Source organism: Equus caballus, chromosome 2 (genome assembly GCF_041296265.1).
Source record: "Equus caballus isolate H_3958 breed thoroughbred chromosome 2, TB-T2T, whole genome shotgun sequence".
NCBI lineage: Eukaryota > Metazoa > Chordata > Mammalia > Perissodactyla > Equidae > Equus > Equus caballus.
Genome location: NC_091685.1, coordinates 58,492,437 through 58,516,838, shown reverse-complemented (window position 1 = coordinate 58,516,838; position 24,402 = coordinate 58,492,437). Strand labels below are relative to the sequence as shown.

The following is a 24,402-nucleotide window of genomic DNA, read 5'->3' as shown; positions in this document are numbered from 1 at the left end:
AATACCAGGGTAGCCTGGATGTTCTATAAATCATTTAACTTCTTGGTAGATATTCAGTTTGCTTCCATCTTTTGACTTTCGTAAACAAGCCTGGGATGTGCATTTTTGAGTACTTTTCTAATTATTGCCATGAGTCAGGTACATTAGGAATGGCACTGGGAGGGATAGCCTGGCAAAAGTGGGATTGAGAAAGGAATCAGAAAAGGCAAAAGTAAGAGGAGGGGACAACAAACCAGGGACAAAGAGGCCAAGAGCAAGGAGAAGCAATCTGGGAATCTTTAAAAATGGCTTTAGTTGCTTTTCTATTATGTCTAAGCGTGTAGAACTGATGACACCTCCTCTGTGAACGCCTCACCTCCCGGCTATCTTCATAATTTTCTGACCCCTCCAGTCTCTCCCAGTTCCCCTTTCTCCCCTCACTATTTCTCCTATTACGTGTAAGCATCCCACAAGGTCCCTGTTCTCTCTGGGGCTCTCATCTGTGTGCATGGCTTCCACCATCACACCCCTTCAGATCCCTGCCCAGTCCTTGGCTTCAATTGCAACTTTCCTCCCAAACACCGAGTGTAGCTCCTTCTGGGTGTCTCCACCTCTCATGCCCTGTAGGCGCTCCAATCTCAACAGCACGTCAGAAGTTTGATAAATACGGTTAACAGTGACGGTTGCTCTTATGCAGAATGGGCGAATCTTAGGGCGAGGGCTATGGAGAAAACAAGAGTGAATAAACTGCAGTCTCTGTCCTCATGGGGCACACGTTCTGGGCAGACGGCAGCAAAAAGGCAAAGTGAGGTGGGCCATTGCGGCCCAGGCCAGGTACTGACACATGATGAGAGAGTCAGGAACAGCTTTGCAGTGGGATAGTAAATGCCATCTTAGGGTGCCTTAAAGATAAGACTTGTGGGCCGGCCCCATGGCTGAGTGGTTAAGTTCATGCACTCCGCTTCAGTGGCCTGGGGTTTCACTGGTTTGGATCCTGGGTGCAGACATGGCACCGCTCATCAAGCCATGCTGAGGCGGCATCCCACATGCCACAACCAGAAGGGCCTGCAACTAGAATATACAACTATGTACTGGGGGGCTTTGGGGAGAAGAAGGAGGGGAAAAAAGGCAACAGGTGTTAGCTCAGGTGCCAATCTTTGAAAAAAAAACGATGAGGAGCCCTCAAGGTTCTGAGCAAGTGCATAACATGGTAAGCCTCTGGCAGCAGAAGCAGGCTTTGGGGTTGGCGGGACAAGAGTTGAGATGTCTGAGATCAGCAGGCACCTGGCCATTTCGATCTGGAGCTCAGGAGCGGAGTCAGGGTGCTACATCCCACAACTTGGAATCATCTTTCCACAGGGGCCAGTTGAAGTCGTGAAGGCAGATCAGTGCCAAGAGCGGGTGGACACACAGGAAGTCTAAAGGCAGAACTTTCCCACGCAGCCATTCTTAGGTGGCCCAGAAAGGAACTGAGGCTGGTGGGCAGAGCCAGAGGAGGTAGTCAAAGTGAGCAGCCGGAGGGAGGGCAGGACAATGGAAGCCAAGAGAGGGGAGCTATTGAGGCAGCTTTTAGGCAAGAGCTCAGAGCTCCAGCATCGTGCCTGCTGGAGGAGAATGAGGACTAAGGAGAGACTGATGGATTCAGAGATGAGGCATCTTCTCCGCCACCACCTGCTCTGCCGGCGAGCCAGGTCTTCCTCCTAACACCAACACTTCTCTCAGACAGCCCATTCTCGTTTTGCCCTGCAGTCAAGCGCCCCCCCAAACACTGTTGATCCCACTTCTACACTCTCATCAGTTGGACTCCTTCTATTCCAGTCTCCCTAGCCTTATACCGAACTGACCATCTCCTAGCTTCCTGGGTATTCCTTCTCCACTCTGTTCCGTCCACTTCTGCCAAATGGCTCTTCCTAAAGCTGAGCTCCAATCATGATGTCCTTTGCTCAAAGACCCTTAATGATTCCCCTTTACCTACTGTTTAAAAGGTCAAACTGCTTAAGACAGCAGTCAAAGCTCTCATTTGCAGCTTACGGCTAGGGCATCTCCTACAATGCCCTTCTGGCTGCAAACCAAGCTTTTCTCCCTAATTGCAGTTAGGGAGAAACTAACTCCTGCCTTAGACCAGAGACAACTATTTCCCTGTAAGCAGTACTAGCACACCTCTGCTCCCTCCCAGCGGTTGTACTCTCTCTTGTACAACTCAGGGCTTATTGCATTCTTCTCTGAGATGTTTGTCCCATTAAGGCCACTCTTCTGGGTAGGAATGGAGTCTCTCCCGGAAAGGATGGCTGATCCCGTAGAAGTCTCAGGGAACTCAGACAGAAAGGAGACCTTGGCCCTGGGGAAAAGGGAACCCCTTCCTTTCATGGCTTTTCTAGGCTGGAATTTGAGGAGTGTGGATGTACCGCAGACAGCTTCTAAGTGAGGAAGATGGTTCCTGCCACGAGGAGGAACTAGGAGGGCCAGCACTACAGGGGACGCCAGGTTGATGACAAAAGGCTTACCCAGCACATCTATCAGCAAACCTTTACCCAACACCTACCACAAAGTAAGCACAGTGCCATGTGCCAGCAGTGGTGGACTGGTAAGTTGGCTCTATGAAAAGTAACAGCCCTGATTTATAGCACTTGTCTATTTCTGCAGTGTAAATATTCCTACCTTTGCTGATTTCAAGCTAGCCAGATGACATTCCTGAATGTGAAGCCGGGAAGAGATGTGCACCCTCAGCCCCCGCACACCACCAGTGGGGACAGCACCACGAACAAGCAGGACAAGTGAGTATCTCATGAAGCTTGGCCTAATGGCATCACCTTACCGCTTTTCTTCCAAGGCACCTTCCACTGCTGTCCTGGCAGATCTAGATTTGGTCGCATTAAGGAAGCCGTGTCTTCCCTTAGATTCTTTTCTTAGGCTGTCAGGCCCGAGAGGGCGGGAACCACATCTTACACTTGGCTCTTTTCTAACAGCGCCAGGCACGGTGCTCTGCTCTCGGGAGGCACTCCAGGTTTGCTGGCAGCTTGACTTCATGGGTCAGGGAGAGGAGGAGGATGTGCAGAATGGACGCCTGTGCACTGAGAGCGGACCCTCCCAGACTGCCACCCACCCCGAGGAGAGGAAGCAACCCAGAGCTGCAAGACAGCTTCGAGAAGCACAGGGGTGGCCTTTGGTACAACTACAAAGCAGGAAGCTTATCTCTAGCCTTCTCCACCCTCTGATCAGTGTCCCCTTTCCAGCTGCCAGCACCCTTGCCCAGGGCTGGTTCTCAGGGCTGACTTCGATTCTGATTCCCTACCCTCGCTGAGGTCTTTAGTGGTTAAAGTAGGCGAGCTGACCTCCAAAACCGTGTGAAGAATCGAGTTATTCCTGGCTCCTCAAAGGGGTCTGTGACCACCCGTCACCCTCACTCCTAACTCCAGAGGTTTAGTTCTCTGGCTTAAGCTGTGACCTTTAGGATGTATGCGTAGATCCTGGTCACCCTTGGGGTCTTCCATGTAGAGGGACCCTGACTGAACCTCCACAAAGGGATTAGTGTGTGTGTGAGAAAGAAAACAGTCCTGAGCATCCATGTACCAGGGCTGTGTACACCATGCACCTGCACCCTGTCACGCTCATGCTCTCACATCAGGAGAGAAAGCTGCCACCCTCCCCGGCATGGCGAGCAAAGCCAGAGGCGGCTCCCAGCCCTGCCCTGGCATGACGACGTGGCCGTCTCCGGGCTGGCTGACACAGCGGTCTGCTTCCATTTCCAAGAGGGCTGAAAGGGCACTTTCTATCGAAGCTGTAGATCCTGGTCCCTAACGTGCGAGACCAGAACAGGCACAAGCCCCATGGAGTAGCTTCCTTCTCTCCATCCACTCTCCTCTTATTCAACATTCCCACCACAGAGCCCGCAGCGGTTCAAAGACCAAGGCTTTATTTTCTCTAGCTCCAGTGTCACAGTTGTAGCAGCATGTCGGAACATCCCACACATGAACACACATTTCTCCCCTTGTTCAAAGCGCTGGCAACAACTGAGAGACAGAAACAATGATATTCCATACAGGCATTTAAGAAACCACACTTGCTCACCCTTACACATTGTGTGGCTGGCCGGAAGGAAGCAGTGGTACATTCGAATTTAACAGGCACAGCCATCCTTCAATCAAGTCAAACAAAATCTTATTGGCATAACAGTGTGCTGCAGATGCAGCTCTGGGGGACTTCGAAGGACAGCCCTTGGAATAAGACATCAGCATCAAAAAAAAAAGAAATAGAAACAGAAACCACCCAGAAAGGATGTAGGCCAGCCAAGAGCTAGATTCAATCCAAAGTTAAGAAAAAACAGTCACGGATTGATGATTTATCCCCTTTGGAACAAAACCAATTCTTTACTCTAATATAAAAGTAAAACTATGATCTACAAGAGGTTGAATCTCAGGGCAAGGGAGCTGGGGCCTCAATTGCCACAAAATTAACGACCACTTAAATTTGCTTAGTGCTTCAGGACTTTCAAAGCTTTCTCAGCTCCATCGCTCATCCAGCCTCAAGAAGACCCCGCAGGCGGGCAGGACAGGGGGCACCCCCTTTCCCAGCCGATCCCTCTGCGCAGCGCACAGTGAGGAGAGCCCGCCCCCGCCCACCCAGCTCCCAAGTCCCTTCCTCCTCTCCTCCTCGCATCCCCCGACCCAAAGGAGTTTTCCCAGAGAACTGAACCGTTTCTTTTCTGAATACCAGAGAATATAAAATTCCGTAAGAAATAAGGAGTATTTTGCAGCAGTATTTGCAGCAGTGCGGCATATCTTAAGTGGATGAAAAGGGGTGGTTGGATAATTATTTGATCTAGTTTTTCTTCCATTGGCAGAATTTAACAGTCACGCAGGGCGTGTTTAGAGAGATGTAAACACTGCCCACAGAGGATGGTCGCCATGGCTTTTTGCATCCCCGAGTGGGACAGAAGCGAGCGGCAACTGGCGTCCACCGGAAGGTTAGCTCCAAAGTGGGACAGGTCAACAGCTGAACCCCCAGCCCAGGAGCAAGGCCCTGCTCATAGGGCACACGTGGGAGCTGCCCACGCGGCGCTCTCCTGCCCTCAACCTGAAAACTACTCCCGGAAGCACTGTGGGCAGCGTCCCAAGATGAAAACTGTCTCAGTGCCGCCTGAGCTCTTCCCAGGAAGTAAGAGCTGCTGAAGCAGCGGGTCTGAGCCTGAGAGAGATGCACAACACTGACCACGCCTGAGGCAAAGGGTGAAGGGCAAAGGGCGAAGGTAGGAACCTGGCCCGTCAGAATAAAAACATACACACGTGCTTCCTGCTCATTTTTTAAGAAGGGCTCTGAAAGGAAAAGGTAGAGCCATTTGGTCTTGCCTGGGAGAGAGGTCTGGCAGCCAATCAAAGGGCAGGGCGAGAGGAAATCAGCCTGTATTTTCTCTGAGTGATTATGCGGCTCGCCTCGGATGCAGGATGCACCATTTCAGAAAACAAGGCAGTCAGGCCTCACGTGCTCAGCTGACACAGACCCAGCGAGGCTGAAGGTGGCCCAGAGAGGCATCCTGACTCGTGCACGAGGTCCTGGCCTCTGTCACCGTGCGTGAGAGGCTCCATGATGGGGGAATTCATGGTGGGCAGGGGGACAGACAAATGCCATTGACACAGTTGCCACGGTTTTCACAATCCCTCAAAGTGGACAGGCAACAGAGATTTATCATCACACACAGAGACCAGAATACCCGATGTGTCTGAGTGAAAAGGTTGATGCAGAAATAAGTCCTAGGATAAAGGCAGGATTCATCCCAACGGCCTGCCCAACAAGCAGCCAAAGGTTGCCATGTCGCAGGCTTCTAAGTGCCGGCCCAAGGGGCACATATTCACGCCACTCACAGCAAGGGAAGGCGAGGTCTCAGCAGGTGTAAGACGAGCCATCCCAATTCTACTGGGGACCACTGTTGTCAGGTGAAAACCACCCTACCGCGGGGTCTGTGTGCGTGTGTGCATGCATTCAGCAAGAGAAAACGCCTCAGGGCCAGGTCTTTAGTCCTGGAGTTTTTAGGGAAGGCAAAGGGAGAAGGCACATGAAGGTGACTGATTGAGTAAAAGAAAAGAAATGTAGCTGGAAGTAATACATCATTATTTTGACTGTTTTTCAACGTACCTTTTCTTCCCCCATGAAAAAAGAAATTCAAAATATAAACTTTATATTTTATTATTTTACATTCAAGTGAAACTTCCATTTGGGGGCTCAACACAATTTTAGGCCACTTTCAGCAATTTAGTACTTCGGTGCCCTTTTTATATAACCCAATGGAAGACTTCAGCCCTCTATTTTTTTAAAAAAACAGCTTTACATTCCCAGCTGTAACACTTATTTATACACACGCACAGGCATACACACAAATCCAAAAACTTCTACATAGAAAAATAAAGGATAAACATTATCCATCTATTTTAGACTGTGTACGGCAACTTTTATATACATGATTTTCTTTTTCTTTAATGTTTTCGGTCACTGCTCATTTTCTTCCCTTCTGTGTGATCTACAATTCCAGGGCAGGAAACTGCTCCAGTGAAGCAGAAATGCTACATACCTCTTGGGGGACGAAGAGAAAAAGCAATTTCTCGTTCCCCTTCCAAGGTCTCTCCCCACCTACCACCACCTCGGATGTCCCTGTGGACTGCCCCTGGCCTCCCGGTAAGCGGCTGTCCCTCCTTTCCTCTCTCTAAGGCGTCGGGCGGGAGGCCCACCCTGCGAACACCGTGCAACAATAATCTCAGTGTGAGGGCAGGGATGGAAGCAGGCAGGGAAAGCCTTCTAAAAATAAGATTCGGGCATCGCTCCCCACAGCCTGTTCCTTTAGTATGGAGTTCGATTCTCCAGCTTGCGCTTGGTGAGGAAGTACTTAAAAAACTCATAGACCGACCAGGAGATGGCCGTGGAGGGCATCTGGTGGATGACACGCGCTCGCATGCCTTTGAAGTAGCCGGGCAGGCCGTTGAGCCGGTACACCGTGCGGAAAGCGTTGGCCATGCCCGACAGCCGGCCGCTGATGTTGGCCAGGTTGAGGGCCATGTTCTCCTGAGTGTTGAGGAGGGTCTTACAGACGTCCAGCGGGGTGGTGGCGGCCGCGGCAAGGGCCCCGGCCAGCCCACCTGAGATGATGTGGGACTGCGGGTTGTAGACCCGGTGAGGGTTGACCTGCTCCTGCAGGAACTCGTAGGTGATGAAGTGGATGGACTGGAAGGGAATGTTCATGGTCAGCTGCGTGCTGTAACTCCGGTAGAAGGCCCCCCAGCCCTCAGTCCTCCACACCGTCCGGATGCAGCTGAGGGCCGACCGGTGCGGCGAGTTGTACATCTGCATGCGCTGCTTCACGACTGTTGCGGGCGCAGCAGGCCAGGCGGCAGTCAGGGCCAGTTGGTTGGGTTTGGCCCCACCCCGGGTCGGAGTGAAAGGGAAGCCAAGCCATAAAGAGAAACAAGTAAGTTTAGACACACTGGTCACAAGGCCCAGAGAGCTAGCACACACAGCCCCAGCCTGAGAAACCAGAGGCCAGCTCCGGAAACCCCGTTTACGCATGGGGCTCCAGGATCCCGTGCCAGGAAGGGGCTATTTCCTCAAGTTTCTCCTGCCTGCATCTCATCTAAGGTGCTCTAAACCAGGGGCCACTTCAGACTAGACTCACTGATCCGATCCCCAGAGCCTGGCTGCCTGGGCATCGCAGGCGCCGCCAGTCTAAACCACGCCTCCCTGCCCTGCTCCCTCCCAACCTGCCTACTGGACGCGTGCTCCCATCTCTCACTCTCAGTGCTCTGCACCTCTGACAGTGTTCTTAGCTTCTGTGTCACAGTACCCTCGGAAGAGACACTAGAATCATGTCAGCCCAAGTTCAATGACAAAGTCCAATGAAGAACCGGGCTTCGTTCAGAGGACCTGAGGCAAACGAGGGCCAACTGGGGTCCCTTACACTTAGAGTTTTAATCGTCCCCATGCACTGTGAAATGAACACGCACAGTGTGCTTTTCTTTACTTTTAAAGAAATAAAGTCCTTAAATCAATATAATGTCAAGAAGAAGGGGGGGAGTTGAACCTCACTTTTTTCTCCTTAAAAAAAAACAGAAACAAATTCTTGCCCAGTTGACATGGGCTTACTGACTGGTCACTGACCAGGTCCCTGTCTGAGTCGCCTTGAACATGCACCAAAGCAGCCACCTCCCAACCTGTTTCGCCCTGTCCCTGAAGGTCAGGACAAGTCCCCTGTCTGCCAGGGCACAGGGGGCAGCTACAGCAAGTAGACAATTTTCACCTTAAAGGACAAAAACAGACTAACATAACACAGGCTTAAAATGTTGGAATTTTTACCTCTGGTTCTCCCTTCTGGAAAGGGGCCATCGTCAGATGGGGAGAAAGGTCCCACCTCTCAGAGAGGGTAACCCAGCTGAAAGGACGCCCAGTACCTGGTCCAAAAGGCCCTCACCTCTGAGACCCAAGTTGGCCAACGACACCAGGATATAGAAAAAGCAGACAGAGCTGAAGTCTGCACAGCTAAGAATTGTTTTAGAATGCTCTCAAAATTCAAAAGAAAAAATCGCGGGAGGAGACGCTAAAACAAACCGGCCAAATGTTCGTTCATGAAGTAGAGCGATGGGGGTTCAGAATACTCCTCTCTCTATTTTTGCATGAGTTTGGAATTTTCATAATAATTGCAAATTTCTTTTAAAAGAGCAAATTGAACCTGAGCCCTAACAAATGGCCTTTGGCAGACTCCCCCTAAATTTGTCTAGGGTTGATAAAGGTTAACAAGGGCCGGAGTGGTGTGTGTGTGCGTGCATGTGTGAGTGTATGTGTTAGACTAGTGCAAAAGCATGCAAAAGAGTCACCAGGAGAGCTTTTAAAACAGATTCCTCATCTCCAACCCCAGAGATTGTGATTCAGTAGGCCTGGGGTGGGGCCTAAGAATAAGCTTTTCTAGCATGCTCTCAGGAGATGCTGACGCCGCTGGCCCGCGGATCACACTCTGAGTAGCTGTTCCTGAGAACAGGAGTACCAGAAGCTCAGAGGCTCCCGTCCCGTCGTGACACCTTTACTAATGCGGAGGAAAACATCCTCCTTAGCCAGCAGGCCCCTTGCCGGACCTTCTGTCTCCCCACCCGCCCCTCTTTCCCTGCCCGTTCGCACAGCCCCTGCTGCCACTCCCTGGGACCATGAAACATTACCTTCTGCTGGATTCATTACTGCATCGTGGAGCAGGGTGGCCATACTCCCAGCTATCCCTGCAAAAGAAACTCCAGAAAATTACCCTCCGGGACAAGGTATTCCAAGGAAGTTCCTGGAACCCAAATCAGACGGAACCCCGGACACAGCTTTCTAAGAAGCAACGTTCACTATCAACTCCACCCAGGGGAGCACTGATGCTCAAAACTCTAGAGATCCTGGCAACGCCAGATAAAAAGGGGCACAATTACCCACACTTCAATCTTGCAGAAGCCTCATTTTCTCTCTGGGAGTCAACCTGGGGAAAGGGTAGACCTGCTCACACTGCATGGCACCCAGAAACCACACGTGGTGGCTTTTTCCACCGTCTAGATTTTTCACTCTGTCTACAGATTAACTCACTCCGCCCTTAAACTGGGCCAAAGGGGAGGATTGCACGTAAATGGCCGAGAGGAGAAAAGGTCTGAAAAGCAATCTGTAAGAAAATTCCTTAATAAAATCCAGGCATTTTTAAGAAAACAGGCAAGGGAAGAGCACACCAGGAAGCTCTGCACGTGGTACACTCCCAGGTAAGTCTGCAAAGCTAGGACCTGTCTCGGGGACGGCCGACCCCGTCCGAGGGTCTCATCCGAAGGGCCGGGCTCCAAGAACCAGGAAATTTACACAGTGTTGTAAACCAATGTGGCCTCCATAAAATAACTAAAAAAGAAAAACCCCAGGAACTTCAAACGCCTGACTCAGGCCTGCAATTTTGCGTTTGGCTTGGGGTTTCCTCCCTCTGCAGCTGACAGTGCCCAGTAACTAAGGCGCCGGCAGGAAGGTGGAAGGGAGGAGGAACACCAGGAGAAGCCTTCAGAAATGCACTTCTATCCCCCGCCCTCCTCCACACGCTTAGCATCATCCCCAGAAAGGTCAACACGCAACCACAGCACACAGCACGATGATGCCGGAACAGCGCTGGGCGGAACTCGGCATAAACTGGGTTCCGTCAACCCGCTTTCAAGGGCTGCAGCGACCAAGGAGTTCCAGCAAAAGGAAGGCCCGAGGCACAGACTCGGGGACAGCCTGGCTCTTAGTGACCGCGTCAACAGATACAACTAACGGCCAGTTTTTAAAAGGCAAAACAAATGTCTACAAACCAGCCAGGTGGAGTTATCATTACCAGGTCTGCTGACAGAAGGGACTTTTTTGGTTGTGAGTAGAACAGAAAGAAGGGGAAAACGTTGCTGCTGGTCACATCTACCTCTCCACTGTTGAAAAGCAATTTTGTTAAGATAAGTACACCTTACACTGCTATCCATAGCCCCATTCACACCCAAACAAAAACCAACAAAAGCCAAACCCACAGGAGAGGCGAGAATAAGCGCTCGGGCCGGTAAGACAGGCCTACGCAAGAGCTGCCCACAACTCCAGCCCCCAGCCCGCCTGCTCCCGCCAAACAAGAAAGGAAACGCTGTCAGCCCTTGCTCGCAGAGCTGCCACTCAGACAAACGGAGGAGGGGCGGGCGGAGGCCCTGGGCCCCCAGAAGCTTAAGGTGGGAAAGGCCGTCTGCGCTGGAGCAAATCCTTTGTCAGCCATAAAACTTCTTGACCTTTTCAAGCTTAGTTAGATCTTGACGTTGTAGAGACCTGTTGAACCAGTTTTTAAATAGTCTCAAAGAAGCTGTCCAGATAGCTTTTTTTTTTTTTGAATCCAGCATTCAAAAGTTTTGTTTCTATTCAGGGTTTTCTCCTAGATCTGATCTTTACTTGCCTTTGAACGTTTAAAAGAACGAAACGAAAAACCCACACAACAATGAAAACTGAAACACCTCTGTCACTGATTTTCCCCAGGCTTCAGAAAGCGAAGGAGGGGAATGGAAAGAAGCGTGTGTGTGTGTGTGCGTGTGTCTGGTGTGTGTGCACACACAACTCTAGAGTTCTTTATTCGTAAGCAAGCGTGGCGGAGACGCGGCGTCAGGCTGCTGGGTCCCAGGGAGGAGAACCCTGGGGAAGGGTCTGTTGAAGGAGAGAACTTTCTAACTCCAGACAAACGCTTTCAAATACCGTTGGCTAGGTGGCTGTTTCCTTGGTGGCGGAAAACGTCATTTAAAGTCCTTTTCATGTTTTCATAGCAGGCAAAATACATGGCGTGGGCCGGGCCTGCACCCACCACCATCACGTTGAGGCCTCGCAAGGGCCTCCAGAAGCCTTCGGTCCGCGTGATCTTCTTGAGGGCTCCATAGACATTCGTGTACTGGGCTTTGGGATCTGGATTCAGACTCTGCATTCGTGTCTGGGAGAAGGCGAGAAAACAAGAAGAGAATGGCAGTTAACGAGGATGGTAAGGAGGGAAAGGAAGACCCGGAGAGAGGGAACAGTCCATTTTCAGTTTCACATTTCTTCATAAAGAAAACATTTACTCTCTCCCTCCTGGAGTCCTCCCTCCCCCACAGACACACCTTCACAAGGACTTCATCATACCCAGCAAAAGGGGGAACGAGTGGGGGCAGGATCGGGAGTAGGAAGACGTGCCCTGCCACTGGCAAGCTGTGTGACCTCTGATGAGTCCCTCAACCTCTCTGGGCCTTGAGAGCTTCAATTAAAAATACAGGATTGTCGCGAGCATCAAATGAAACAACGGGTGTGGAGATTCTTAATAAACTCAGAGGCCCAGTCAAATGTGAGTAGTATTATTACCCGGTGGTTCCCATTCTGGCTCTGAAGTCTTCTGCACCCTGACCTAGTGGAGGCGTCCAGGCTCTGACAGCTCCTGTTGAGCCGTACCATGAAATTTCCCCCAAGTCCTCCAGCCCTCACCCCTTCATCTCCTCTGAATACTTTTTCCACTTTGTCTTTACAAGTTAGCGCTTCCATATAAATGGTCTTGTTCTGAACTTCTCCCTATGTATAGTCCTGCCTCCTTGAGGCGGAGACCCAGCTCTCCCCACTCTGTGATCCTACTGTGCTCCCAGGCACTTGAGCAAGTGTGATCATTAATCTTATGTGTCAACCTGGCAAGGCCACCGTACTCACACTGGCTCCAACTATGGTCAAACTGTAGTCTAGATGTGGCTGTGAAGGTATGTTTCAGATGAGATTAATGTTTAAATCAGTGGACTGTGAGTAAAGCAGATTACCCTCCATGGTGTGGGTGGGCCTCATCTAATCAGTCAAAGGTATGAAGAGAAAAAAAACTGATGTCACCCAAGGAAGAAAGAATTCTGTCTCCAGACAGTCTTTGCACTTGAGCTGCAACATCAACTCTTCCCTGGGTCTCCAGCCAGCCTGCCCTGCAGACTTCAGACTTGCCAGCTTCCACGACTGCGTGAGCCAATTCACATACACACACATATACACACCCCCTGTTGGCTCTGTTTCTCTGAGGAACCCTGACTAGCACAGTAGATGCACTAGTACCAGCGCTGGCTCAGCCCTGCAAAAGCAGCAGCATTTGCTCCTCCACTCCCCGCCCCCAACACACACGCAGACTGGAGGGTCAGCCTCCAAGCTCTGGCAGGGACATCCTTTTCTCTCCAAACAAAATCTCCCAGAAAACCACGACACAGAATTTAAGAAGGGCTTCTCTGCTTGGAAATGGGGTGAAGGGCTCAGGCCCTCCTCTCATTCCACATGGCAGAAAACTGCCCCCAGGAATCCAGGCCCAGAGGAAGAGCGTGAAAACCAACAACCTAATTACCGGTCACTTTCAGATCTCCCCAGCCAGTGACACCACAAAGAAAACGGGCACACCACTGACAACTTTTCATTTTGCTAAGAAAGGACGTAAAACAACAACAATATAAGCAATAGTCACTATCACCTTCTATTACAATCAAGATTTCCTAAAAGAGAGGACACTGTTAATGCTTAAAAAAAGGCAAAGACAACTACTTCTGATTATAAAACTGTTCTTTAGATTAAATTTAGCTTTATTAAAAACTCACTGCTTTACCCTTTTTTCTACCTCAAACGGGTGAAAATGCCCTGGCCCGGCCCCAGGCCGCCGCCAGATGCCTGGGCCCACATTCGGGGAGCGCCGGGGGCTGGGCTCAGGGCCTGCACCTTTTGGTTCCGTGTTTTCTATTCTAACCCTTCTCAACAGATCTCAGGCGGCGTAATCACAGCGTGCAGCAGCAGCAAGCGAGACCCAGCGAGGAGGGGCAAGCGGCTGCTGGCCCAGCCACGTGCTCAAAGGCAAGGCGCTCGATGTGGGAGAGGCGACGGCTTCCTTGGGGACGGCAGAGGGTCTCGAGCACTACGTTCCACAAGTTATTTGAAATCGCTCAACTGTGGGAGCAAACAAAGCTTCGTATGGCACCCGGCTTTTTCCTCTGATTGCGCCTGACCAGAAGCAGGAGCACGAGGCAGTGGGCGGGCAGCAGGGAAGTCCCGCACGCGGGCTTTCTCACCAGAGCACCAGGTGAACTCAGCTCCATCACTCCCAGCGTGACCCTGGGGAGGACGGGGAACCTCTCTAAGCTTTAGTTTCCTCCTTCGAGAGAATGGCTGAGAAAAGAAAATGCCATTACCTGTCTATGACCATCACTCACTAACAATGAAAGGATTCACCAAGGGGCTAAGGAATCCGGTTCTCTATACGACCAGCCTTGCAGACGCTCAGTCTGTGCAGGCGGGGCTGCGTATGCCTCGTGCACAGCAGATCGCCAGTGCCTGTTAAGCGTCTAACTCGCAGTGGGGGCCCAGTAAATAGCTGTCGAGTGAATCGATGAACAGACACGTGCAATTTAGGATACCAACCAGGGTGAAGGATACTACGTATCTTACTTCACCTCCCCTAAATGGGAGCATGCATTCCTGGCACCTGTCCCCGCCTCCCCTCTTGTCTAGATCTCTCCCTCTTGATAGAAGTCCCTGTGTCGCTGCATTTCTCAAGCCCAGGCTGGGATCTGCTGAGCCGCAGGAGAGCCCTCCTTGGGCTGTCAATAAGGGGCGGCTCCTGCTGGCCCCACTCCCAGAGGGAAGCCCACCTGCCTCCGCCTCCTCCTTGCTGGTTTCCAGCCTGGGGAGACAGGACCACCTGTGGTGAAGGCCTTCGTTGGGTCCAGACGGGCAGAAATGAAAGAGCGCCTCGCAAGCAGAGGCGGCAGTGCGAGAGAACACCCAGGCCCCAGAGCAAGGAGCCGAGAGCCTGGACTACGGACCTGAGGCAGGCTGCAACAGGGCCACGTGGCCTTGGCTACGGCATCCCAACTCACTGGTCCCCAGTGTCCTCAACTGGAAAATGAAGGGGGGGATCAGAACAGTGGCTGATCATCAGAATCACCTGGGAAGTGTTTATGTAGCCCAGTACCACCCCAACATGTATTGATTCAAATGTTTTTTTAATTCTCCAGATGATTCCTATCATCTCAGTTTGGAGAACCACTACCTAGAGGCCCCTTGCAGCCCCAGCACTTTCTAGTAACAATCTCCATCCAGCCTTGGCTCCTGAGGAGGAGAGAGGGGGTGCTGGGGGAGGGAGGTGCATGCGGAGCGGGCAGAGGCAGGAACAGCGGGGACATGCTGCCAAGGCTTCAGAGCCAGCCAAGCTGATGTCATCGGTCTGAATTTCAGCTCTGGGACCTCGAGCAAGTTCCTTAATCTTGGGGCGTGGAATAATCCACAGAGAGCGGCTGGCAGGAGTGCGATAACTGTGGGAAACGCCTGACTCGGCCGGCAGTCAATAGGGACCCCCTCTACCCACCCTTTGGACATGTGAGGGCATCAGGTGGTCTCCTTTACAAAGCTGCTCACGTCGGCTTACAGGGGAAATGTGGGACTGATTGCTCACCTCTCCCTTTTTATTTTTTTTTAAAAGATTGGCACCTGAGCTAACATCTGTTGCCAATCTTCTTTTATTTTCTTTCTTCTTCTCCCCAAAGCCCCCCGGGACATAGTTGTATATTCTAGTTGTGGGTCCTTCTAGTTGTGGCATGTGGGACGCCGCCTCGGCATGGCTTGATGAGTGGTGCCATGTCCGGACCCAGGATCCCAACTGGCAAGACCCTGGGCTGCTGAAGCAGAGCACGTGAACTTAACCACTCAGCCACAGGGCTGGCCCCCATGTCTCCCTTTTTTAAATTAGAGGTGAGGCAAGTGGAGTAAATATTACTGAACAAAAGGCACTGTCCTCCCACGGAAGAGAAAAGGACTACTGGGCATCTCTGCACATGGGTGACTTTTCTGGCTTTGGGGTCGTCTCAAGGGCAGGCCACATTTAATGACTCGCACCCAGAACAGAGGCAAGTGGCCCAAGAGCGCAGAGGAGGACCCAGTGAAGCCTCCTCTGGCCACGACAGCCACAGGGGCCAAGTTTTGGGCCAGAGCCTCTTCAGTCCTAGGGTACTTTCATTTCTCCAACCTGCCTGTGGGGAGACCCCACTTGGGCCGGGCGCCAGGAGACAGAAAGGAAAAGTTGAGGGGGAGAGAAACAAGGAAAGTGTGAGAGAACTGAGAACGACATGGGCCACGCTGGGTGTCAGAAAGGAACTCGGAGAGCAGGACAGAGTGGTCCCGACCATCGGGGTCACGGAAGCTTCCTCACAGGAGAAGCTGAGAGAAGCGAAGGCGGCCAGGCAAGAGGGGAGGCAGAAGCGGCCGGGACAGAGAGGAGACAACCAACTCAGCCTCTCCTTTCTTTCTCGGCGACTGCCTGTAAAACGTGCAAGTAAGCAGTGGGCATCCTCTATCTAACTGTGGATGAGAGAAGGAGAAAAATTTAGGAGATGAGCGGAAACGACCCAAGGGTCCCTCACAGGATGAAGGGATAAATAAACAAAATGTGGATTTTTGCTGGAGAATATTCCATCTTCAGTTTTGCGGGATGGAGAGTTCTGTGAAGGGATGGAGGTGATGGATGCACAACAATATGAATGTGCTTAATGCTACTGACCGTACACGTAAAAATGGTTAGGATGGTACATCTGTTGTTAAGTGTATTTTACCACAATTTAAAAAACAAGTCAGGGTATGAGGGTGGAGAGAAGGAAAAAGAAAATGAATGAATTAGGATACACAGAGAGAGGGCAGAGATGGAAAAAGACAAAAAAACGGAGACAGAATTTCACAACCCGCCTTTCCTGTCCTGGGTTTCAGTTCCCGCGCACAGACTAGCTGCATGGTTCTCCTGCTCCTTTATAATAAACTCCCACTCTATGCATTTTAATTCTCCACTCTTGGAAATTCACAATGCACATTAGCGTATCAACGGCCCTGGGGAGGCCTTGGGAAGCGGCCTGTTGAACTCTGCTGACTCTGCACTTCTTAAACCTTTGTCTTTGGCTACAGAAGCCTTGCCTGACCGAACAGCCAGTTACACCTTGCAGAACACCGGAGAAAACACAGCTGCAGCCGACGGGGACCCAGGAAGCAGGATGTGAAGGATCGGCTCGAGGTGTCAGAGGACCACTGGGGCAGCCCCTGCAGAGAGCCGTCAGCAACGAACAGCCAGGAAGACCAGGCCTGAGAAGAGTGGCCAATAAGCAGGGTGAGCCCCCGGCTGCGTGTCATGAGAGAGGGTCACTCCACACCTTCTTGCGAAACTGCTGTTGTTCTCAAAGGGGAGGAGGGAGAGAATGCCTTGGCCCCCAAATCAGGAGACCAGGGTCTCAGGCCTGGTTCTGCCCCTCACTGTGTGACCCAAGCAAGTCCCCTCCAGCTCGAGAACGCGATTCTAGCGGAGGCTCCATAGCAATGACACAAATTCCGTATTTGCTCTGAACCAGCTCCATCAACCCCCAGCAAGGCCTGAATGGAGGGGTCGAGCCCCTTACTCAAACTCCCCCCTAAGACGACGAAACAGGGCAAGCCTGCCTTGTTGGCCTGTTCCCTCGCTGAGAGGAGGATGGAGAGAAAGTGGAAACTGTGTGCTCTGTCCGGGTCAGCTCGCAGGATCACGTGACAGGAGCCCCAGGCCCTGGGCAGAGGGCGCAGCGAGCTCAGCCCCTGCCGTTTCAGGCAGAAAGGCGACTTGGCCAAGATCACAGAGACCAGGCATCATGGATCTGGGCCGGGACTAGAGAAGGAAAGCGAAGAGAGCAAGCCAAGCCTGGCAGGGACACTGCAGACCTCCCTGAGGACCCTGCAGGGGACAGCCCAGCCTGGCCAAGCCCCTGAGGCATCACTCGGCCATGTCCTCCCACCTGACCTGGACACAGCTGCGGATTCCCACCCCTCCTTTCTCAATTTCTCAAAATAAGAAACTAGTAATAACTAAAACCTTCCCATGTTGTGAAAGTACAGGTGGCCCTTCCTTCCAGGACCAGGAGCAGATAATGTGAAATCTACCCGTTTGCTGAAAAGCCTCTGTCACGCTCCCACACAGAGGCAGGCACAGTGGGGAGACGGGAATAGGATCAGGGCATGTGGGCTGCCAGGTCTTGGTGGGAACACCAACATCACAACACGATGGGTGGGCACAGCTCCCACCGAGGGACCAGGGCTGTGCCCAGGAGGCTGGCCAGGAATCTCCGTCCCAGACTTTCTCCCAGAGAAAGGAAATAAGGCTCAGGCACTGAGAAAGTGCTAGGAAAATGCCAAATAATGTTAGCATCTGCTGCCCAGAGTCTGCTTCAGAATTAGAAAGCAAATTGGTACGTTTAATTCTACCCCGTCTGCCAACTGTTTCCAAGTAGAACTGACAGTCACTAAGCCGAACCACAGGAAAATGCCTAAGCCAAACTGCAGGGCCCAACCCCAGCCCCCTCCCAATTTTCCAAGCCCCACAGCCACCCCCCACGGGCACAAGCCCACTCTTCAGCCCTCTGCCGGCAGCTCCCCCATTTCTTCCCACAGCCCATCCACGGCACTATGTGCCCGATGCACTGGGGCCTGCTGCTGACGCTGCGACTCCTGTCCACAACCACTTGGGTGCCCATGCGGCTGGGCACGCTGAGACGCCACCCACGGACCCAGCAGCAGGCCAGGAGGGAGAGGCTTTTTGGCACAGTGCTTTGTAGGGGAAAGGACTGTTTTCCGGAGCAAAGCCACAGGCCTCATCGAGGGCTTGGAAACCCTGTCTCACCTTCCAGGATCCTTAGGAGGCACGCACAACTCACAAAGAAACCCAAACCACATCAAGGAGGACCACGCGCAGTAAAACTCTCAGCGCTCCACGAGTTCAAAACCACCAGCGTTCTGACTCAGAATCTGCGCCCTTATTGTGTGATACAGACGATGGACTCCTAATGGCGCTCCAACAGTCACACCCTGGCCCTTGGAAACACACACAGGAATCACCAAAAAGGACGCAGAAGGACACCATCCAGTGTCATTCTCACACGCACTCAGTAACCAGGAACAGAGCAATGCAGACAATTCTCTCAGGGGAAGGATGCTGTTCACAGCATGCCGAGGCACATCCAAGTTTACTCGCAAGTTCAAAATTCCAAATCGTGGCTTTTTACATCTCCCAAATTGGCAAAAATGTGTACACAAAGAGAATACACTTTGTCTCTCTCTCTTTTTTTAATCAAAAAGAAAATTTGATCCTCAAAGTTTAGGAATCAGCAAGAGAAAAATGACTCCTCAAAATGAGTCCGTGCCTCCCCAAAAGAGGGGTGGCTGTTGGTCGAATGATTCTAGCTGAGAATCACGCGGTGGGGCGGTGCTCCGAGATTCCAGCACATGCCTTCTGAAAGCCCGGTGAGAACCACTCGTTCAGAGCAAGGAAAAGCGCCAGCTTACTGGAGACCCGTCCGAAAAGCTGTACAGAATGGAGAGGAAGGGTGGAAACACCTCCAGCTGCGTCATGCCCGTGTCTGTTTCCCCGTCCCACCCACAGGAAGCCCCAGACCTGCCTCGGTTGTCGGTCGCCCTGACGCTGGAGGAGGGTGGGAGGACGCGGCTCACGTATGTGAGAACTAACCATCCAGGCCATTCCACCTTCTCACTTACGGCCCACATTTTCAGAAAAGTCACATTCGCCCTTCCGAACAGAGCAGCCACACTCCGGCATTCCTGGTCACCTGTCGCCTCTGAGGTGCGGGGCCTGGCCTGTAAAGAATCCGCGCCGCCAATCATGCATACTCTGCAGACGCAATCCTGAAACCGCCAGGGCCCATTACAGGGTGTGCTTCACCGGGCACTGCTGTTTCCAGGGACAAAAAGACTATAAGTGAAGAGCCTCCACAAAGAATGGGGTAGAAAATACAAATTCCACCAGGACATCTGAAACCAAGTTCCTCGGCCTCCCAGGGGAGAAGCCACAGCACCAAACACCACTTCTCCTGGGACAGGCCACAGTGTGAGGAGTCAGACGTAGGTCACGTCCAACCCGGAAAGGGTGGTGGAAGAGGAGCCATCTGAGCTGCACCTGAAAGAGGGACAATCCTTCAATAGGAAATGAGGCTGTCATTACAATCCCTTGGTAACATTTGGTTTTTGACGACATACATGTGTTACTTTGGGGGGAAAAAAAAAGCAAGCAGGGCAGGCAGCACAAGAGGCCAATTCTGGCTGAAGGGTGTGACTGTGCTGGTGGGTCCTGGCTGAGGACTGTGACTGTGGCTGTGACGGTCAGCGGGTCTGGGAAATGGAGGAGGGTGTCGGCTGGAGGGTCTGTGCACAGGGAATGCAGAGGTAAGGTACGGATGGAGAGGTAGCCGCAGACCTGGGACGGCGGCTGAACAGGAGAAGATCAATGACCATCTGCTGGGAGAAGGGCAGGTTGGGGCTGGACGACGGGAGGCCCTGAGGAGCTTGCTAAGGGGTTTGGAATTTACAGTGAAGCGTTTTCCGTGGTTACATACTGCACATGACGATGGCAGCTACAAAGACCGATGGCATCTCCTGCATGTGGGAGAAGGCGGCAGGCCCACATGACAGAAGCCGTCCCGACCAGGTCTCCTGACAGGCTGGCCCCTCTCTCTGAAGCTGTGGCCACTTGCAAGGCCACTACAACACCACATGCCACTGAGGTCTCCCTCCCCACCCGTGGGCAGCAGCTCACCGCCTTGCCTATGGCTCAAAGGACGTCATCCCACATTCCTTTATCCTAGGAGCCAAATCTGATCACTCCTCCCCTTCTCTAGAAAATTCTCCAGCAGAGGGAGAGAGGGACGCAAGAATCTGTGCCTGGCTCAGCCCCAATGTACCCAGGACACACTCAGAACACCCAGTTTGCGGCCCAACCAAAAATTATTTCTGTTCCACAAGTGGGCAAATTCCCAAGAGTCCAGGTAACAGGGCTGGGATTTCATGCGTGGGACTGAAGACCTCACCAGGAGACACAGAGAGCGGCAGAAGCCTGGGCTGGAGGGAGCCTGAACCACCCATCATTCCTACCCACCCTGCCTGGAGGAAGTGAGACGAGCAAGGGGCTGGGGTCCTCTGTTCTAGTCCCACGTCTGCATTAAGGGCTGTGTGGCATTAGGCAAGTCAACTTACTTCTCTAAGCCCCAAAGCCTCTATTCACAAAACAATTAATTAAAACAGTAATATTAGTAACCAATTATCCCCATTTTACAAATGAAGAAACTGAGGCACAGAGAGGCTAAACAACTTGCCCCAAGGTCACAGAGTACAGGCGGTCTGGCTCCAGAGCCCAGGCCGGTATAACCACAAGGCTACACAGCGTCTCACAAAAAGGCGACCGGAAAGGACGGGAGGTGATTCCTAACTTGCCTCCCGTCTCTGATGTGCTATGCTTCTTGACCACGCTAAGTCACGTGTGCACCACCCCCTAGGTGCCTCGCCTCTTTGAAGAGGGAGTGGCCCTGACCACGTCAAAGTCACCTAAGTCCTCGCTGGCTCAGGCGCGCAGCTCCCGAGGGCTCTGCCTCCATCCTGCCTGCAGGCGGGCACTTTCAGCCAGTCACGAGGTCAGCCTCATGGGGGTCACACAGCCTCAGGGTTTCCCAATCCTGGCCATCAGCCTGGCCACTGGTCCCAGACGGAACTGGGAATAGTGGTTGGTTCGATACGAATCCATTCTTTCCCTCCTTGAAGAGACTGACCCATTCACGCAGCAGCCAGGCCGTGGGCGGGAGCGACATCTGATGGATCAAAGCCTGTCACTCCTTAGGTATCCAAAGGTTCAAGCTGAATATTCCAAGGTCAGGTTGCTTTTAGAAAAAATTTAACTCACTGCTGGTAACCTGGCCTCCCAGGGCCTCCCCTGACTCAGGAGCCTTGTCTATGTCATGGATTTATAAAGACCCCACCTACAAGTAAAGACAAGATGTCAGAGGCAAAACTGGAGAAACACCTCATTCTCAAGCGTCTTCTTTCCTGGCATATAGGTAATCTGACTGAAACATCATAATGCCACATAGGAGAACAAACTTAATACACGAGTCCACACGGAAGCACATGAAGGCACCGCAGAGCACCAGCATACCTGCCGTGTGCAGGAGAGGAACAGAATCCAGGCCCCGACGCACGTTCACAGGTTCTGCTCACGGCAGCTGGCCCCTGCTGTCTGCTCCAGCCCGCAGCTCACTCTCACCTCTTTTGATGGTGGGGCTCCCTGTGGGCTTTGGTTTGATTTCAGAGTTCTGCCACCCAGTCAGCCCTCCCGACTTTGTTTTGCTAATGAGGAGACACTTATGTGACCTGCCCAAGCTCCCAGAGCTGGTCAACCATTGCCCAGGACGGGCCAGTGCTCCGACTCCCAGGCCCCGCTCATCTGACCATCCTTCAACCATATTTTGCTGAAAATCCCTATCACAGAATCTCAAAGGAAACTCATTGAACCACCCACTGATGCTCAGACAGCCCCTGGGGTTTGAGGTTCATCCATTCACTCAACAATTACATACTGGGCTTCTACTCCATGCCAGACGCGGTTATTAGGCGCCAAGGCGCAAAGGTGGCGCCTGTCCTGCCCCAGCTCACGTGGAGATCCGCTCTGTTTCTGAGCTGTGGGCAGTTGGGAAGCGACTGCACTGTGCGGCCCTTTGGTTCCCTCAGCTGAAAAGCCCTGTCTCACAGGCTTCCTGAGCCGAGGTGCCTGTCAGTCACCCAGGACAGCACCGCAGGCGCTCAGTACCTGTTGATCCTCACTGCAGTTACCTTTAGAAGGGCTCAGTAAGCTCCCTAAACCACCACCTGTGTCCATACAAACGGTTCCGAGACCTCCTGAAAAACCACCGCCAAAGCTAGCTTCATCGCACCCAGGGCTGTTTGGCACCCAGGGTCTCATTCTGGGTTTGAAGTGAATTGTGACACTACAGAATAGGGTGGGTCGCAACCACAAGAGGCCCCAGGACCCAGAGGTAACCTACCAGCCGCCGGGCACAGGGGTGGGGGACTCCAGGCCACAGCTCACACGCGCTCATGAGAAAGGACAGGAATGAAACCTCACCCCAATGCCCTCTGGCCAGAAAGAGGCTCAACAACGTGAGGGGCCCTTCCAGGTTCCAGGGGGTCCACACCCACAGTGGCCAGCAGAAGAGGCCCCGGGCTCCCCACCCCCGGGGTCTAAACCCCAGCTTCCCTCGGTGAGTTCCTCGATCCCTCCACGTCCACGTGTAATAGGGTTGTGGTAGCACCTACCTCCTAAAGCCTCTGCAAGGATTAAAGGAAAGAGGAAGGGCAAGACCCTGGGGGGGTCTGGTGTACAGCTGCTCGTGCTTTCATTTATGCTTTTTTTGGATAAACAGTGAATTCCTTGGAAGATGTCATTTTTACTCTAATTGCTTCATAAAAGTCACATTCCCTCGGAGGGGGACGCCCCGAGGAGCCGCGCTGGTTGGGCACAAGCCCAGGGGCAACCACTGCCCACTGAGCCCGATGGCCTGCAGCACTGTCGGCCCTCCTAACAGAAGAGCTGGAGGCCAGGACAGCCAGGGGACTCTGTCCCTCCTCCCCCAACTTCCACATTCACCTTTCTTGCCTCGCCATTTCTAAATGAATGGGCCCGGCTGCTTACATTAATCCTGATTATGTAACACAGGGAAATTGCACAGGGAGAGGGGTCAGGAAAAATCCCTAGTGTCGGTTTACATGGGCGCAAAGCGTCCCACAGGAAAGTGCCTCCGGAAGCTCACTCATGGCCGGGCTGCTCAGGGCCACGGGCAGCTCTGGAGACCTTGAACTGGTGCTGAAGTCCGGGCCGGGCCAGGCAGGGGCCTTAAGCACCAAGGTCCCCTGACACTGCTGCCGGGCACCCATTCCTGCGAGGTCACCACGAGGTGGAAAAGGCCCTCCCGACTGCTGAAGGGTCTCGCTACCCTCTGAACCGTCGGGAGATCGACAGATGGGGCCCAGTGGAGCTGCAGGACCGGGCACGGGGAGCCCTTTGTGGGTCCTGCAGCCCCCATGCTCCAGTCACCCTGCAGGCCTTGGCTCCCCACCTGTGGGTGTGGGCAGGTTCTCAGCTCCCTCAGATTCTGGGGGCTAAGTCCTTGTGGCACTGTGGGGCACCGATGTTTCCCACTTTCCCAAATAGGGCGGTCCCCCAAGATGTGCACCTAAACGTGAGTGTGACAGGCAGAGAGAGTCCTGTCCCAAGAGTCAGAAACCTAAACTCCCGTGCAGCTCTGCCACCGACCAAGGCCCTAAGGAACTCCAAGCAACCGCTTCACCTGGCTGGGCAGTGACACGAACGGTGGAAGGCCTGCCAGCAGGGAAACCCGGGGGGGGGGGGGCACAGAATTCTTCTGTTTTGTTTACTGATCTACTACAATTGCAAATATTTGTGGAATGAGTAAGTAGAGGTAATAGATTGTCTCTAAGGAGGTGCTTTTTGGTCTCTAACACTCTAAATCTATGAAACCTGTAAAGAGTCCTTTGAAAAACAAATGTGTGTGGGTGAGTTTTATTTGAGGTGAGGTAAATCCACATTACTAGACATCAAGCCTACTTGCAGCTTAAAAACGCCTGTATAAGAAAAAAGGACTCCAGGAGAAATTGGAGCCCTGTGCACCGCTGACAAGAGTGTAAAATGGTGCCGCACCCACAGAAAACAGTATGGAAGTTCCTAAAAGAATTAAAAATAGAATTACCATATGATCCAGCAATCCCACTGCTGGGTTTACATGCAAAGAATTGAAAGTAGGGTCCCAAAGAGATATCTGCACGGCCATGTGCATGGCAGCGTTATTCACAATGGCCAAAAGGTGGAAGCAACCCAATGTCCACCGATGGATAAACGGATAAACAAAATGTGGTATATCCATACAACGGACTATTATTCAGCCTTAAAAAAAGGAAGGAAATTCTGACATATTCCATAACATGGATGGACCTCGAGGACATACGCAATAAGGCAGTCACAAACAGACAATACTGTAGGATTCCCCTCATGTGAGGTAC

The 24,402-nt window shown here is 52.4% G+C and overlaps 1 protein-coding gene across 10 annotated transcripts in view; it reads right to left on the bottom strand.

Moving 5' to 3' along the window:
• Positions 1 to 6,143: 6,143 nt before the first annotated feature.
• Positions 6,144 to 24,402, bottom strand: part of SLC25A37 (solute carrier family 25 member 37) — a 37,194-nt gene continuing 18,935 nt past the window's right edge. For 5 of the 10 annotated variants that reach the window (XM_001493024.6, XM_070256129.1, XM_070256118.1 and 2 more), the window contains exons 2-4: positions 11,212 to 11,440; positions 9,168 to 9,224; positions 6,144 to 7,328 (exon numbers count right to left, since the gene is read on the bottom strand). In XM_001493024.6, the coding sequence (XP_001493074.1) occupies positions 6,808 to 7,328; positions 9,168 to 9,224; positions 11,212 to 11,440 (807 nt within the window). In that variant the 3' untranslated portion in view covers positions 6,144 to 6,807. Of the gene's footprint in view, positions 7,329 to 9,167; positions 9,225 to 10,511; positions 11,441 to 24,402 lie in introns of all 10 variants that reach the window. The other 5 variants (XM_023636170.2, XM_070256169.1, XM_070256170.1 and 2 more) reach the window with 2 other exon arrangements.